General features: G+C 36.5%; 1 protein-coding gene across 1 annotated transcript in view; it reads right to left on the reverse strand.

The window, feature by feature from the left end:
* The window catches only part of DPYD (dihydropyrimidine dehydrogenase), a 1,643,387-nt gene that overhangs the window by 13,542 nt on the left and 1,612,174 nt on the right, over positions 1-17,671 (reverse strand). Inside the window, exon 21 of the mRNA XM_053694067.1 lies at positions 8,879-9,019. Within this exon, the coding sequence (XP_053550042.1) occupies positions 8,879-9,019 (141 nt within the window). The remainder of the gene's footprint in view (positions 1-8,878; positions 9,020-17,671) is intronic.

A 17,671-nucleotide genomic window follows, 5' to 3' on the forward strand; every position in this document is an offset into this window, starting at 1 on the left:
ATGTATATTTTTAACAACTGAGTAGTAATTTTACCCCTTGGGTGCCAGTTACATGAAAATCAATAATTTTACCTCTGGTTGCTAGTTATATGTGTAAACAGCAGTGATCTGACACCCATTCAGTACCACTCACTCATTTCTGCTCCATATTTGTAATACATTGAGGCATATGAGGTATTTTACATTTAGCTAAAACTTAGGAACTTTAAAAAACCTGGACATTTAAGTGGACTGCATGGCTGAATAGTAATAGCTGAAAAAAAATGTGTATTTTAAAGCTGTTTACATTGATTTTAAAAATAACAGGAAGCACAAGTTTGTACACAACTTCTCCATAACATCCTCCATAGCTTTACTGATAAAAACAAAATGCATTATTTATAGCACAGGAAAGCACATTTATAAAGCAATACAATTAAAATGCCTTCTTTAGGATGCATCTAGTACAAACAATATCATTTAATAAAATATTCTTCAAATTATGGGTCAGAACTCATTACTGGGTTGCAACGCCATGTTTACTGGGTTGTGTGTATTGTATGAGAGTGTGTGTATTTGAGAAGGTGTGGTGTGTGTGTTGTATGAGAATGTGTGTGTGTGTTGTATGAGAGTGTGTGTGATGTATGAGAGTGTGTGTGTGTTGTATGAAAGTGTGTGTGTTATATGAGAGGGTGTGGTGTGTGTGTTATAGGAGAGGGGGGGTGTTGTATGAGAGTGTGTGTGTGTTGTATGAGAGGGTGTGTGTTATATGAGAGGGTGTGGTGTGTGTGTGCGTGTTGTATGAGAGTGTGTGTGTGTGTGGTATGAGAGTGTGTGTGTGGTATGAGAGTGTGTGTGTGTGGTATGAGAGTGTGTGTGTGTGGTATGAGAGTGTGTGTGTGTGGTATGAGAGTGTGTGTGTGTGTGTGGCGTATGAGAGTGTGTGTGTGTTGTATGAGAGTGTGTGTGTGTGTTGTATGAGAGGGTGTGTGTGTTGTATGAGAGGGTGTGTGTGTTGTATGAGAGGGTGTGTGTGTTGTATGAGAGGGTGTGTGTGTGTTGTATGAGAGGGTGTGTGTGTGTTGTATGAGAGGGTGTGTGATGTATGAGAGTGTGTGTGTGTTGTATGAAAGTGTGTGTGTTATATGAGAGGGTGTGGTGTGTGTGTTATAGGAGAGGGGGGTGTTGTATGAGAGTGTGTGTGTGTTGTATGAGAGGGTGTGTGTTATATGAGAGGGTGTGGTGTGTGTGTGCGTGTTGTATGAGAGTGTGTGTGTGTGTGGTATGAGAGTGTGTGTGTGTGGCGTATGAGAGTGTGTGTGTTGTATGAGAGTGTGTGTGTTGTATGAGAGTGTGTGTGATGTATGAGAGTGTGTGTGTGTTGTATGAAAGTGTGTGTGTTATATGAGAGGGTGTGGTGTGTGTGTTATAGGAGAGGGGGGGTGTTGTATGAGAGTGTGTGTGTGTTGTATGAGAGGGTGTGTGTTATATGAGAGGGTGTGGTGTGTGTGCGTGTTGTATGAGAGTGTGTGTGCGTGTTGTATGAGAGTGTGTGTGTGTGTGGTATGAGAGTGTGTGTGTGTGGTATGAGAGTGTGTGTGTGTGGTATGAGAGTGTGTGTGTGTGGCGTATGAGAGTGTGTGTGTGTGGCGTATGAGAGTGTGTGTGTGTTGTATGAGAGTGTGTGTGTGTTGTATGAGAGTGTGTGTGTGTTGTATGAGAGTGTGTGTGTGTGTTGTATGAGAGTGTGTGTGTGTGTTGTATGAGAGGGTGTGTGTGTTGTATGAGAGGGTGTGTGTGTTGTATGAGAGGGTGTGTGTGTGTTGTATGAGAGGGTGTGTGTGTGTTGTATGAGAGGGTGTGTGTGTGTTGTATGAGAGTGTGTGTGATGTATGAGAGTGTGTGTGTGTTGTATGAAAGTGTGTGTGTTATATGAGAGGGTGTGGTGTGTGTGTTATAGGAGAGGGGGGGTGTTGTATGAGAGTGTGTGTGTGTTGTATGAGAGGGTGTGTGTTATATGAGAGGGAGTGGTGTGTGTGTGCGTGTTGTATGAGAGTGTGTGTGTGTGTGGTATGAGAGTGTGTGTGTGGTATGAGAGTGTGTGTGTGTGGCGTATGAGAGTGTGTGTGTGTTGTATGAGAGTGTGTGTGTGTTGTATGAGAGTGTGTGTGTGTTGTATGAGAGTGTGTGTGTGTGTTGTATGAGAGGGTGTGTGTGTTGTATGAGAGGGTGTGTGTGTTGTATGAGAGGGTGTGTGTGTTGTATGAGAGGGTGTGTGTGTGTTGTATGAGAGGGTGTGTGTGTGTTGTATGAGAGGGTGTGTGTTGTATGAGTGTGTGTGTGTTGTATGAGTGTGTGTGTGTGTGTTGTATGAGAGTGTGTGTGTTGTATGAGAGTGTGTGTGTGTTGTATGAGAGTGTGTGTGTGTTGTATGAGAGTGTGTGTGTTGTATGAGAGTGTGTGTGTTGTATGAGAGTGTGTGTGTGTTGTATGAGAGTGTGTGTGTGTGTTGTATGAGAGTGTGTGTGTGTTGTATGAGAGTGTGTGTGTTATATGAGAGGGTGTGGTGTGTGTGTTATATGAGAGTGTGTGTGTTGTATTAGAGTGTGTGTGTTGTATGAGAGTGTGTGTGTTATATGAGATGGTGTGGTGTGTGTGTGTGTGTGCTATATGAGAGTGTGTGTGTTATATCAGAGTGTGTGTGTGTTGTATGAGAGTGTGTGTTTGTGTGTTGTATGAGAGTGTGTGTGTTGTATGAGAGGGTGTGGTGTGTGTGTTTGAGAGGGTGTGGTGTGTGTGTTGTATAAGAGTGTGTGTGTTGTATGAGAGTGTGTGTGTGTGTTTGAGAGGGTGTGGTGTGGGTGTTGTATGAGAGTGTGTGTGTTGTATGAGAGTGTGTGTTTATGTTATATGAGAGTGTGTTATATGAGTGTGTGTGTGTTTTATATGAGAGTGTGTGGTGTATGTGTATACTTCCAAGTTTGACTACAATCAGGAATACAGAGAGTGTGTGTGTGTGTGTTGTATGAGAGGGTGTGTGTGTATTGTATGAGAGGGTGTGTGTAGTATGAGAGTGTGTGTGTGTTGTATGAGAGTGTGTGTATTGTATGAGAGTGTGTGTATTGTATGAGAGTGTGTGTGTTGTATGAGAGTGTGTGTGTTGTATGAGAGTGTGTGTGTTGTATGAGAGTGTGTGTGTTGTATGAGAGTGTGTGTGTGTTGTATGAGAGTGTGTGTGTGTTGTATGAGAGTGTGTGTGTTGTATGAGAGTGTGTGTGTGTTGTATGAGAGTGTGTGTGTGTGTTGTATGAGAGTGTGTGTGTGTTGTATGAGAGTGTGTGTGTTATATGAGAGGGTGTGGTGTGTGTGTTATATGAGAGTGTGTGTGTTGTATTAGAGTGTGTGTGTTGTATGAGAGTGTGTGTGTTATATGAGAGGGTGTGGTGTGTGTGTGTGCTATATGAGAGTGTGTGTGTTATATCAGAGTGTGTGTGTGTTGTATGAGAGTGTGTGTTTGTGTGTTGTATGAGAGTGTGTGTGTTGTATGAGAGGGTGTGGTGTGTGTGTTGTATAAGAGTGTGTGTGTTGTATGAGAGTGTGTGTGTTTGAGAGGGTGTGGTGTGGGTGTTGTATGAGAGTGTGTGTGTTGTATGAGAGTGTGTGTTTATGTTATATGAGAGTGTGTGGTGTGTTTTGTATGAGAGTGTGTTATATGAGTGTGTGTGTGTTTTATATGAGAGTGTGTGGTGTATGTGTATACTTCCAAGTTTGACTACAATCAGGAATACAGAGAGTGTGTGTGTGTGTGTTGTATGAGAGTGTGTGTGTATTGTATGAGAGGGTGTGTGTAGTATGAGAGTGTGTGTGTGTTGTATGAGAGTGTGTGTATTGTATGAGAGTGTGTGTGTTGTATGAGAGTGTGTGTGTTGTATGAGAGTGTGTGTGTTGTATGAGAGTGTGTGTGTGTTGTATGAGAGTGTGTGTGTTATATGAGAGGGTGTGGTGTGTGTGTTATATGAGAGTGTGTGTGTTGTATTAGAGTGTGTGTGTTGTATGAGAGTGTGTGTGTTATATGAGAGTGTGTATGTTATATCAGAGTGTGTGTGTGTTGTATGAGAGTGTGTGTTTGTGTGTTGTATGAGAGTGTGTGTGTTATATGAGAGGGTGTGGTGTGTGTGTTGTATAAGAGTGTGTGTGTTGTATAAGAGTGTGTGTGTTGTATGAGAGTGTGTGTGTGTGTGTGTTTGAGAGGGTGTGGTGTGGGTGTTGTATGAGAGTGTGTGTGTTGTATGAGAGTGTGTGTTTATGTTATATGAGAGTGTGTGGTGTGTTTTGTATGAGAGTGTGTTATATGAGTGTGTGTGTGTTTTATATGAGAGTGTGTGGTGTATGTGTATACTTCCAAGTTTGACTACAATCAGGAATACAGTGCACACACATTTTAGTCACTTTGCAAAAACTGCAACTATCTTGTTGTATATTACTTCAGAAATGTTGAGACCAAGCATAAAAATAGGGTTGCAAAGGTATGTGGTATTATGGCACTGGGACTAGGGGGGAGGAATTTGAGGAACACTGATTTAATCAAATGTGAAATTTCTTGGAATATATGATTATACTATGCAAGTAAAATGATAATATAGTTTATGCATATTTAAAAAAATACATATTTATTTTTCTTTTGGTAGAAACACGCTTAAAGAGAAACATTATTATTTTTATTTCCTTTAAAATAGGGTATTTCAAAATATATTCAGTTTTTTTGCATGTCCCTTGCAGAGAAGTGACTCTCTCCACCAACACAGTTTTGGGAATTCTCTTTTTCAGCCAGTCAGTATTAGTGCACAGCTATATGAAAAATGTCATATGCCTGGTGGATTTTTTTTATAGAATGCTAGTTTAATGTACAAATATAAAAAATTTACTAACAATCATTAATCACAACACATGCACGCTCTTCTGCCATCTTCAGTATGCTCCCATGAGCTCAATTTTAACCAGGAAAGCCAAGAAAAAGGTGCATTTGATAACAAAGTACATTATTTTGTTTTTATTAATTTTTTTTTATACAATGCATTATTTTAATTTTCCTTTTTATTAGTGTTCTCCTTCTGACTTTAAAATGCTTAAAGGGAATCGAAACTCAAACTTTTTCTTTCATGATTCAGATAGAACATGCAATTTGAAACCGCTACCTATTGTTAGGACATTCCATGTTGTCCTAATTGCGCTGGGCTTTAGCGCCCTTAGGACGTCATGGAACATTCTAGCCGTTTGGCATGCTGAAGCCTCTGCAGCTTTCTAAATGGGATTGCGGATTGGAGGGCGTGTCTAGCATCATAGGCACCCCCCCCCGACCCAACTCCATTATTGAAATCATGCAATGGCATGAACGATTGTTTGATTTCAATTTTTACTTATTTGTTTACAAATAAGTCCAGACGGGAAGGGGTTAAACAGCTTTCCAATTTGCATCTGTTATTTAATTTGCTTCATTCTCCTACTATACTTTGTTAAAAAGAATACTTAGGTAGGCTTATGAGCAGTGAAGCACTACTAGGCTATTGCTGCTAATTGGTGGTTGCACTTATATACCTTTTGTAATTGGCTGACCTAATGTGCTCAGCCAGCTCCCATAGTTGATTGCTGTTCCTTCAGCAAAGGATATCAAGAGAACAAAGTAAATTTGATATTAGAAATAAATTGGAAAGTTGTTTAGGATTGTAATGCTCTATCTGAATCCTGTAAGAAAACAAATAGGTTTCGTGTCCCTTTGTCAATTTCAGAGCTGAAAGTATCTCATGTCAACCTTATAAAGGAATTTACGTTAAAAAGAAACTAGATTGTTCTTTAATAGATTTTTTAATTAACATTTTTGTCAAATTTTGATAAAGAAAATTAAACTACTTTAATCATTTAAAAAAAAAGAAAAAAAAAAGGTCTTGGTCTTTGTTATCTAGTCAGTACTTAAAAGTCTAAAATTTACTAAAAACATCTATATTGCAAATAATGGACAATAGACATATTAGGAAACATCTAAATATGTTTTAAAGTTAAAGGGCCATGATACCCACATGTTGAAACACTTGAAAGTGATACAGTATAGCTGTAAAAAGCTGACTAGAAAATATCACCTGAACATCTCTATGTAAAAAAAAAAGATATTTTACCTCAACAGTTCCTCAGTAGCCACATCCCATTGTAAAGGACTTCTAAGCAGCAAATCAGTTTGTCTGTCCCGGGACAGCTAAGGGAGTGAGCTTACGTGCACACTCATCTTATTTCCCTATTCAGTTTAAGGACGTTTACTATGAAATCTCATGAGAGTTAAGTGAAATCTCATGAGATCACGGTAAAAGAGTTCATGACCTCAGCACTGCTGATGCTGATTGGCTGCAGTTCATTTCTTCATTTTTTTTACCTGCAGCTGAGCAGCAGCTGAAGTATAACTTTTTACACAGAACTTACTCTGCTAAGCTGAGGAAATTGTGAGGTAAAATATCTTCCTTTTTTACATAGAGATGCTCAGGTGATATTTCAGCTTGTCAGCTTTTTACAGTTATACTGCATCAGTTTCAAGTGATTTAGCATATGAGTATTATGTCCCTTTAAGTTAAGAGACATGAATGTCAAAATGAAGGTTTTATGATTCAGATAGAAAAAGCAATTTTAATAGACTCTTCAATTCATTGCTAGTATCAAATTAACTTTGTTTTCTTAGTATCCTTTTGTGAAAATCATACAGGAGCAGCAATGTACCTCTGGAAACTAGCTGGTGACTGATGGCTACACACATTAGTATCATTGTTTCACCAGATGTTTTCAGCTAGCTCTTAGTCGTGCATCATTACTCTGGAGCTATCTTTAAGTATGGGTTTCACCAAGCGTTGGGCGAATGCGCTAAAAGTGTAATTTGTTTGGTAGAATAAATTGTCCTGTGGACATTTGTTTTGGACAATAGAATATTGATAAGAATGAAAATTCATTAAAATTCGGTAATCAAATGTTATTTCCGGTTTTCGAAATGTTACTTTTGTTTGCAAATGTTCATATTTAGATTGATTATTCACATTCTAAATTTTGAATGGAAAATTCGATTTTACAAACACTTTTCAGAAGTTTAATATTTCATGTGGTAGTCAATTTAGTAAATTGATACATAATAGATACAAATATATCAATTTTAATGTTTTTATATCGAATATTGCATAATTTGAATATTACAGTTAAAGAGAGCATTAGAAATACTATTACAAATAAATCAATTCCAATATTTTTCATTTAAATATTGCATATTTTGAATCAAATTATTAGAAAAATTTGAATTGAATATTACATTTAAAGAAAGCATTTGAAATACTATTACATTAAAGTGAAGGTCAATTTTCAGCAATGAGTGCCCGGTTTTTAAAAATACTTTTAAAAACAGGGGCACTTTCATTGATGAAAATTTACATTGCGCCGGATTTGTAGAAATACTTACTTTTTACTTCTGCAAACCCGGATTGGCGATCCCAGCCTCAGTTCCTCTGTACTGCCGTCAGAAATTACAAAACCGGCTTCCTCCAATCATGGCTTGCACCCCAGAGCGTCCATCTTGTGATGCCCGGCTGTGATTGGAGGAAGCCGGTTTCGTCATTGAAGTGGTTGTACAGCAGAAAGAAGAAGGCGGGGGATCATCGATCTGGCTTTGCAGAAGTAAAAGGTAAGTATTTCTACAAATCCGGTGCAATGTAAATTTTCATCAATGAAAGTGCCCCTGTTTTTTAAAATATTTTTAAAAACCGGGCACTCATTGCCGAAAATTGACCTTCACTTTAAACAAATGTTAGAATGTTGTACAAGCATTCGAAATGCAAAACGAAAGAACAAATGTGTTAAAATTCTTTTTGTTTTTCGAATATTGCAAAATATTCGCTCATCCCTAGTTTAACCCCTTGGCAGGCATTTAACACAAAGGACAATAATAAAAGTCCCTGACACATTTTCTTCTCACAGTTTTATGTCTCTAAAGTTTTTACCATTATATTATAAATGATTATATTGTTCTTATTGTTTTCAAGTACAACCTCTGAGGCTTCAACAATTTATCCCATTTAGAGAATCTACAAGAAAATAGCATTCACTTCCTACACTGTCTGTATAGAGTAAATAAATTCTACCTAAAAGCTAACTTAAACATCAGCAAAGTTCCTAAAATCTTACAGGAACTGCTATGTTATATGCCAGATAATAATTTGTAAAAGTGCAACCACAGAAACCAATTTCATTGAAATAAATACATAACTAACACTTTAAGAATCACACATTATATATTTATAGTCTGAAAAATGTCATGTGTCAGTTTAGCTATGTTTAATGCATAATAATATAACAGCAATTTATGCAGAGGGAAACATCAATAGCTACAAGGTAAACTGTTTACTGTGAATTTGGTATTGTTTTGTAGCTCTGTTAAATACAGATATATAGTATTCTACTCTATACTGTCTATTTTATTAAGCTTTATAAAATTTGAATTACTCAAAGGTTGTTTTAAACTCTGTTATTTTATTCTAGCTTCAAAATGTACTTTGCAAATACATGACTGATGTATCCAAAATGCAGAGCTGATTTATAAAGATTCACAGATGTTCTGTTAAGGTATAATTAGTTTTGGAAATTTCAAGGATGAGTTCTTTCTTTGTTACATCCTTTTGATTGTTAAATAACATTGTGTTAGCTATATTGTTCATAAAGTTTTTTTGTGCAATGAATTTAAAACTTCTTAATGTAATATATATTTTTTTAATAAAATGATTAACCTTTTTGATTCCTAGGTATGTGATGATTTCTTTTTTTAGTTTTTAATTTTAAAAGCTAACAATAAAAAGTTTTTTTTTTTTTTCTCCCTTTTTACCTTAACTGCGGGGACAGGTTTCTTTGGGAGGAAGTGACTCTTTGCTGAAAATTCTGCTTGGTTTTGTGCAATTTCTTTCATTTTAGTTTCTGCTAAAATCCTTTTGCGCTCCTCCAAATAAGGTCCAAAGTTTGGAAGTTTCTAAACAAAAGAGAAATAATAAAAACATAAGTTACTGATAACATTAATGTCAATAATTGGCAAACAATATATTAGAATATTTAGTATCAAGAATAATTTAATTATTATTTTTCTTACTGCACATGTGTAAACCATAGTGCATGTTTACACCACATCCATAAGGATAGGGTTGTGATTTCCTATCAAAGGTCCCTTATTTGTGGAATAGGGAAGTCAGTGAAGTGAAAAGGCATAAATATATAAATTATTTAGTAAAACAGAGCTGTATTATGCCTTGCAACATGCTTTTAAGATATGGAGAAGCAGTTTCATACAGCTTCCAAGTTGTGTTTAATATCCCTTTAAAGGACCATAACAGTCAAAACATTACATGCTCTAATATTTAAGACTATTGACCTTAAACTGCTGATTGTATAAACCCCAGCAAAAGACTTAAACACTCAGTAGAAGTGCACTGCGGTTCCCAAGCAGAAACAAGTGTTGATCCAATCAGCAGTGCTAGCCGCACAACTCATATGTGTAACTAGAACTGCTGATTGGATCAGTGGTGGTTTCCAGTGGCACTTCTAATGTGTGTTTAACCTCTTTGCAGGGGTTAAAGCACATAGTAGAAGTAGGGTTGATAGTCTTAAAATTGCACACTCTAATGAATTACAGCGTCATTTTTTGACTGTTATGGCCGTTTAACTTGTTAGGGCAAAAACAATAAAAAAAAGACAGACAAGTAAACTGCTCAAATTTTATATATATATATATATATATATATATATATATATATATATATATATATATATATATATATATATAAAAAGCAATGTAAATATTTGCATAGGAAATTAGCACATCGAGGCAAGATTCCCTGCTCACTTTTCCCCAGAAATACCTCATATACACAATGTTACCAATGCACAAGAGAATTTTGGGTAAGATATGCAAATTAGATATGCAAATTCTCAGTTTTTTTGCTTCAAAATACTGTTTTAACACAGCTATCCTTTTAACAATGTAAATATTTACATTGATTTAATTTTGAGACATGGAGGATTTTAATTTCACTTTTTTATCTCCCCCCCATAATTTTAATGAATTTTGGTTTAACCTTGAAAATAGCTTTACCAATGCAGCAACCAGAAATCTATCTCCTACTGATGAGTTCCAAAAAGAACGAAACAGGCTGTCTAATGAGTGATTTCTAGTCTGCTGCAATAATCCTGTTAAAAGGATAGCTGTGGGAAATTTGTTCAAAGTCTAACTGAAAAACAATAATTTCATTGAACTCTTTTCATAAATAGTTGTAAATTTTTAATACAATAAACATAAAATTTAATTTACTCTAATTTACATTTTAACATTTATACACAAATTGAACATTAACACACACACACACATATATATATATATATATATATATATATATATATATATATACATATATACATACAGTATATATAAATATATACACAGTTGTATGCAAAAGTTTAGGCACCCCTGACAATTTCCATCATTTTCATTTATAAACAATTGGGTGTTTGGATCAGCAATTTCATTTTGATATATCAAATAACTGAAGGACACAGTAATACTTCAGTAGTGAAATGAGGTTTATTGGATTAACAGAAAATGTGCAATAGGCATCGAAACGAAATTAGACAGGTGCATAAAATTTGGGCACCCCAACAGAAATATTGCAATAATATTTATTAGAGTCTCCTTTAGCAGAAATAACAGCCTCTAGATGCTTCCTATAGCCTGTAATGAGTGTCTGGATTCTGCATAAAGGTATTTTGGACCATTCCTCCTTGCAAAACATCTGCAGTTCAGTTAGGTTTGATGGTTGCCGAGCATGGACAGCCCGCTTCAATTCACCCCACAGATTTTCAATGATATTCAGGTCTGGGGACTGGGATGGCCATTCCAGAACATTGTACTTGTTCTGCTGCATAAATGCCAGAGTAGATTTTGAGCAGTGTTTTAGGTTGTTGTCTTGTTGAAATATCCAGCTCCCGCGTAACTTCAACTTTGTGACTGATTCCTCAACATTATTCTCAAGTAGCTGCTGATATTGAAATCCATGCGACCCTCAACTTTAATAAGATTTCCAGTACCGGCACTAGCCCCACAGCCCCACAGCATGAGGGACATCCACCACATTTTACTGTGGCTAGCAAGTGTTTGTCTTAGAATGCTGTGTTCTTTTGCCACAATGCATAACGCCCCTTGTTTTGACCAAATAACTCAATCTTTTTTTTCATCAGTCCACAGAACCTTCTTCCAAAATGAAGCTGACTTGTCCAAATGTGCGTTTGCATACCTCAAGCGACTCTGTTTGTGGTGTGTGTGCAGAAAAGGCTTCTTCCGCATTACTCTCCCATACACTGAATTGTTGAACAATGGACAGTGACACCATCTGCAGCAAGATTATAGAGGTGGTCTGTGGGCTTTTTTTTGACCGTTCTCACCATCCTTTGCCTTTGCCTCTCAACAAGAACTGTGACTGTGGTCTTCCATTTCCTTACAGTGGACATTGACAGCTTAAATCTCTGTGATAGCTTTTTGTAGCCTTCCCCTAAATCATAATGTTGAACAAACTTTGTTTTTAGGTTATTTGAGAGTTGTTTTTAGGCCCCCATGTTGCCACTCTTCAGAGGAGAGTCAAAGAGAACAACAACTTGCAATTGGCCACCTTAAATACCTTTTCTCATGATTGGATACACCTGTCTATAAAGTTAAAGGCTTAATGGGCTCACCAAACCAATTGTGTGCCCCAATTAATCAGTGCTAGGTAGTTACAGGTATTCAAATCAACAAAATGACAAGGGTGCCCAAATTTATGCACCTGTCTAATTTCGTTTTGATGCATATTGCACATTTTCTGTTAATTCAATAAACCTAATTTCCCTACTGAAATATTACTGTATCCTTCATTTATTTGATAGATCAAAATGAAATTGCTGATCCAAACACCCAATTATTTATAAATGAAAATCATGGAAATTGTCAGGGGTGCCTAAACTTTTGCATACAACTGTGTGTATATATATATATATATATATATATATATATATATATATATATATATACACACACATACACACACACAAACACATACAAACACATACATATATAGAAGTAAGAAAAATCAGCAAGACCAGTGACAGGTTGTCTGATGTTTTAAATGCACATGGTAATCCCTGTTATCACCATCTTTTTAATTATGTTGGATTCAGCATTTCATATTACCTGTATTTTTTTTTTTTTTTTTTTTTTTTTTTTACTACTTAAATAGTAGAGGCGTGCATGGACAAAACAAATTGTGGTGGAAAAATCGTTCATCAAAAAAAAACAAAAAACTTTTGCTTCATCTAATATCCACTCGTGGGATAATTTGGAATTCATTTGTTAAAGGGACCAAATGTTGAAGCACTTGAAAGTGGCACAGCATATCTGTAAACATCAGACTAGAAAATATCACCTTAACATCTCTATGTAAAAAAGCAAGATATTTGACCTCAAAATTTCCTCAGTAGCCACATCCCATTGTAAAGGGACTTTAAACAGCCAATCAGGATGCTAGTCCCAGGACTTGCAAGGGAGTGTGCATCTGGCGTGTGCAGGCACAGTCATGTTATTTTCATCCTCAGTTTAAGGAAGTTTAATATAAAATCTTGTACAATTTAAGTGAAATCTCATGAGACCACAGCAAAGCAAAGTGTGACATCAGCACTGTTGAATCTGATTGGATGTTGTTTTTCTTTTTTTTCCCAACATGCAAATGACTGTAGCTGAATATAGTTATGCTCCATCACTTTCAATGGATTTAGCATGTGGTATTATACCCCTTTAAACAAATATCTGTTTCCTATGAGGAATATTTTCAGGACAGCAGACAGCAAATATCTTGATATTTCTATATAAACTGTTTAGTTATGCATAGTTAAGCATGTTTGCAATATTTCTTCCCTATGCAGACTTTACAGAGCTAAACCTGCTAAATATATTTCCCTAAATTCTTTAGCAGATAAGAATTGCAAAAACCGTGGGTAGAGTTTGGCTATTTGAAACAATTGCAGCAAATACAATGTTAATTTGTTCTAAAAAAACTTAGACTTGGCTGATATAATATTCTATGACAAGACCACAGAAATGTCTTGTAATTCATGATGTCTACTGTCCCTTTAAACTTAAATACTCTGTAAAATAATAGCTAGTGCTTCTGCTACAAGCCAGCAGCTGCACACAAATAAGATAATTTGTTTCTACAGTAAAACTCCAAAAAATCTGGACCCCAGAAATCCGGACAACCTGAAAATCCGGACTCTGGAGTGATTACAACATCCAGGTGTTGGTTTGTCACTGCACATGCGCAAATTAGCATTCAGAGCAGCAACAAGCGACGGCACGAGAAGGCAGAGAGAAATTTGAGCTCCACAACTGCACACTACAGTTTGCCATACATGACCGATAACTGTGCAGGTATTTACCATCTTTACACTGCACAGTACCGTTATACCTGTATACTGTACTGTAGTACTATATTGTACAGCAGTGTTCTGTACCAATGTGTCCTAAAGTGGATAAGGGGTCTAAACAGAAGCAGAGGGGAAACACTCTGAAATCACCGGGCACAGCAGAAGCTCCATCCACAAGCAGTTCACCGGGCGCAGCAGATGTTAGCGTTCCGTGAACAAACAGTTCAGCATGTGCCGAAGAAATACCTGTAACGGAAAGGAATGTACATATGCAGGTACAGTAGTCTGTTTTAATAAACAAGGCGATCTGTACAGTATTTATTTATAATAGAAAACATTAACACGTCCTCTTTATTATTTACAGGTATTTTATCAGCGATGTCTGAGAATCTGGAAAATCAGAAAATACGGACCGGGCAAATCCCCAAGCAGTCCGGATTTTGGAGTTGTACTGTATATACTTTTTTTCAATTAGGTCAAGACTAGCCAGGAACAAAAGTGAATGTTACATAATTGGCTGGCGCATAAATCAATTAACTGACATACAAGGACAATGCTGGATCACTTTTGAATAGTGTTAAAGGGACAGTATACACCAGTTTTCATATGACTGCATGTAATAGACACTACTATAAATAATAATATGCACAGATACTGATATAAAAATCCAGTAAAAATCTGTTTAAAAAATTACTTAGTAACTCCCAGTTTAGCTCTGTTAAAAAGATTACTGGAACACCCATTGCAAGTGGGAAATATCAGACACTTCCCCTCCCCCTTCATTTGCATATGAAAAGACCCTTTACACAAACAGAAGCAAGCTGCAGTAGGTATACATCGGTATTCTCCTAAAACTTTGGGGCTTGGTTAGGAGTCTGAAAATCAGAGCAATGTTATTTAAAAATGAGCAAAACTATCCATTTAAAAACAAAACAAAAACAAAAAGTTGTGCGGGCTATATAAATGGATCATCTACAAAACATTTATGCAAAGAAAAATCTAGTGTATAATGTCCCTTTAATGTAAAGTTGCTATTAAGGTTGTTTTAGGGTTAAAAAGAAAATAAAGTCAATTTTTGCTATACATCCTTAGTATGTGCTGGAAATTGGCTAGATTACGAGTTTTGCGGTATGAGTGAAAAAGCAGCGTTAAGGCTCTTTTTCACTACTGCTGGTATTTCGAGTCTTGCAGGTTTAGCTGCACCGCACACTTTTTTGGCCGTAACGCAACGTAATGACCGCAGCTTTCAAAAAGTCCTTTTTCAATGGGACTTCCAGAGTGAACGGTACAGCCTATACCATCAAGATTCAAACCGTAAACTGAAAGTCAGTAGTTATGAGTTTTACGCTACAAAGCTGTAACATGAAACTCATAACTAAAGTGCTAAAAAGTACACTAACACCCATAAACTACCTATTAACACCTAAACCGAGGCCATCCCGCATTGCAAACACTAAAATAAAATTATTAATCCCTAATATGCCGCTATGAACATCGCCGCCACCATAATAAACATATCAACCCCTAATCCGCCACACAAACATCACAAACACTAGTTAAATATTAACCCCTAATCTGCTGCCCCTAACATTGCCGCCACCTACCTACATTTATTAACCCCTAATCTTCCGCCCCCAACGTCGTCGCCACTATACTAAAGTTATTAACCCCTAAACCTAACCCTAACACCCACTAACTTTAATGTAATTAAAATAAATCTAAATAAAACCTATTAATAACTAAATAATTCCTATTTAAAACTAAATACCTGTAAAATAAACCCTAAGCTAGCTACAATATAACTAATAGCTACATTGTAGCTAGCTTCGGTTTTATTTTTATTTCACAGGCAAGTTTGTATTTATTTTAACTAGGTAGAATAGTTAGTAAATAGTTATTTACTAACTACCTAGCTAAAATAAATACAAACTTACCTGTAAAATAAAACCTAACCTGTCTTACACTAACACCTAACCTAATACTACAATTAAATCAATTACATAAATTAAATACAATTAACTAAATTACAAACCCCCCCCACTAAATTACACAAAATAAAAAAAGAAATTATCAGATATTTAAACTAATTACACCTAATCTAATAGCCCTATCAAAATACCCCCCCCCCCCCAAAATAAAGATACCCTAGCCTAAACTAAACTACCAATAACCCTTAAAAGGGATTTTTGCAGGGCATTGTCCCAAAGAAATCAGCTCTTTTACCTGTAAAAAAAAAAAATACAAACAACCTTCCAACAGTAAAACCCACCACCCACACAACCAAAACCCCCAAATAAAATCCTTTCTAAAGAAACCTAAGCTCCCCATTGCCCTGAAAAGGGCATTTGGATGGGCATTTAGCCCTATTTCCACCCAAAAACCCTAATCTAAAAATAAAACACACCCAATAAACCCTTAAAAAAACCTAACACTAACCCCCCGAAGATCCACTTACAGTTTTTGAAGACCCGACATTCATCCTCAACAAAGCGGCAGAAGTCCTCAGCGAAGCCGGCAGAAGTCTTCATCCAAGCGGGCCAAAGTCTTCATCCAAGCTGGCAGAAGTCTTCATCCAGACGGCATCTTCTATCTCCATCCATCCGGCGTGGAACGGCTCCATCTTCAAGACATCCGGCATGGAGCATCCTCTTCAATCGACGGCTATTCCAGAATGAAGGTTCCTTTAAGGGACGTCACCCAAGGTGGTGTCCCTTGAATTCTGATTGGCTGATAGAATTCTATCAGCCAATCGGAATTAAAGGGTAAAAAATCCTATTGGCTGATACAATCAGCCAATAGGATTGAGCTCGCATTCTATTGGCTGATTGGAACAGCCAATAGAATGTGAGCTCAATCCTATTGGCTGATTGCATCAGCCAATAGGATTTTTTCATCTTTAATTCCGATTGGCTGATAGAATTCTATCAGCCAATCGGAATTCAAGGGACGCCATCTTGGATGACGTCACTTAAAGGAACCTTCATTCTTCATTAGCTGTCAAGAGAAGAGGATGCTCTGTGCCGAATGTCTTGAAGATGGACCCACTCTGCGCCGGATGGATGAAGATAGAAGATGCCATCTGGATGAAGACTTCTGCCCGCTTGGATAAAGACTTCTCCTGGCTTGATGAGGATGGATGTCCGGTCTTCAAAAACTGTAAGGGGGTTAGTGTTAGGTTTTTTAAAGGTTTATTGGGTGGGTTTTATTTTTAGATTAGGGCTTTTGTGCGGAAAAAGAGCTAAATGCCCTTTTAAGAGCAATGCCCATCCAAATGCCATTTTCAGGGCAATGGGGAGCTTAGGTTTTTTTAGATAGGATTTTATTTGGGGGTTGGTTGTGTGGGTGGTGGGTTTTACTGTTGGGGGTTGTTTGTATATATTTTTTTACAGGTAAAAGAGCTGATTTCTTTGGGGCAATGCCCCGCAAAAGGCCCTTTTAAGGGCTATTGGTAGTTTAGTTTAGGCTAGGGTTTTTTTTTTATTTTGAGGGGCTTTTTTTATTTTGATAGGGCTATTAGATTAGGTATAATTAGTTTAAATATCTGATAATTTCTTTTTTATTTTGTGTAATTTAGTGGTTTTTTTTTGTAATTTAGTTAATTGCATTTAATTTGTGTAATTGATTTAATTGTAGTGTAAGATTAGGTGTTAGTGTAAGGCAGGTTAGGTTTTATTTTATAGGTAAGTTTGTATTTATTTTAGCTAGGTAGTTAGTAAATAGTTAATAACTATTTACGAACTAGTCTACCTAGTTTTATTAAATACAAATTTGCCTGTAAAATAAAAATAAAACCTAACCTAGATACAATGTAACTATTATTTATATTGTGGCTAGCTTAGGGTTTATTTTACAGATAAGTATTTAGTTTTAAATAGGAATTATTTAGTTATTAATAGTAGGTTTTATTTTGATTTTTTTTAATTTATTTTAATTACATTAAAATTAGTGGATGTTAGGGTTAGGTTTAGGGGTTAACAACTTTAGTATAGTGGCGGCGACATTGGGGGCAGCAGATTAGGGGTTAATAAGTGTAGGTAGGTTGCGGCGACATTGTCGGCAGGAGATTAGGGGTTAATAACATTATGTAGGTGTTGGCGATGTTGGGGGCAGCAGATTAGGTGTTAATAAGTATAATGTAGGTGTCTGCGATGTCTGGGGTGGCAGATTAGGGATTAATAAGTAT

This window comes from Bombina bombina, chromosome 10 (genome assembly GCF_027579735.1).
Source record: "Bombina bombina isolate aBomBom1 chromosome 10, aBomBom1.pri, whole genome shotgun sequence".
Lineage (NCBI taxonomy): Eukaryota > Metazoa > Chordata > Amphibia > Anura > Bombinatoridae > Bombina > Bombina bombina.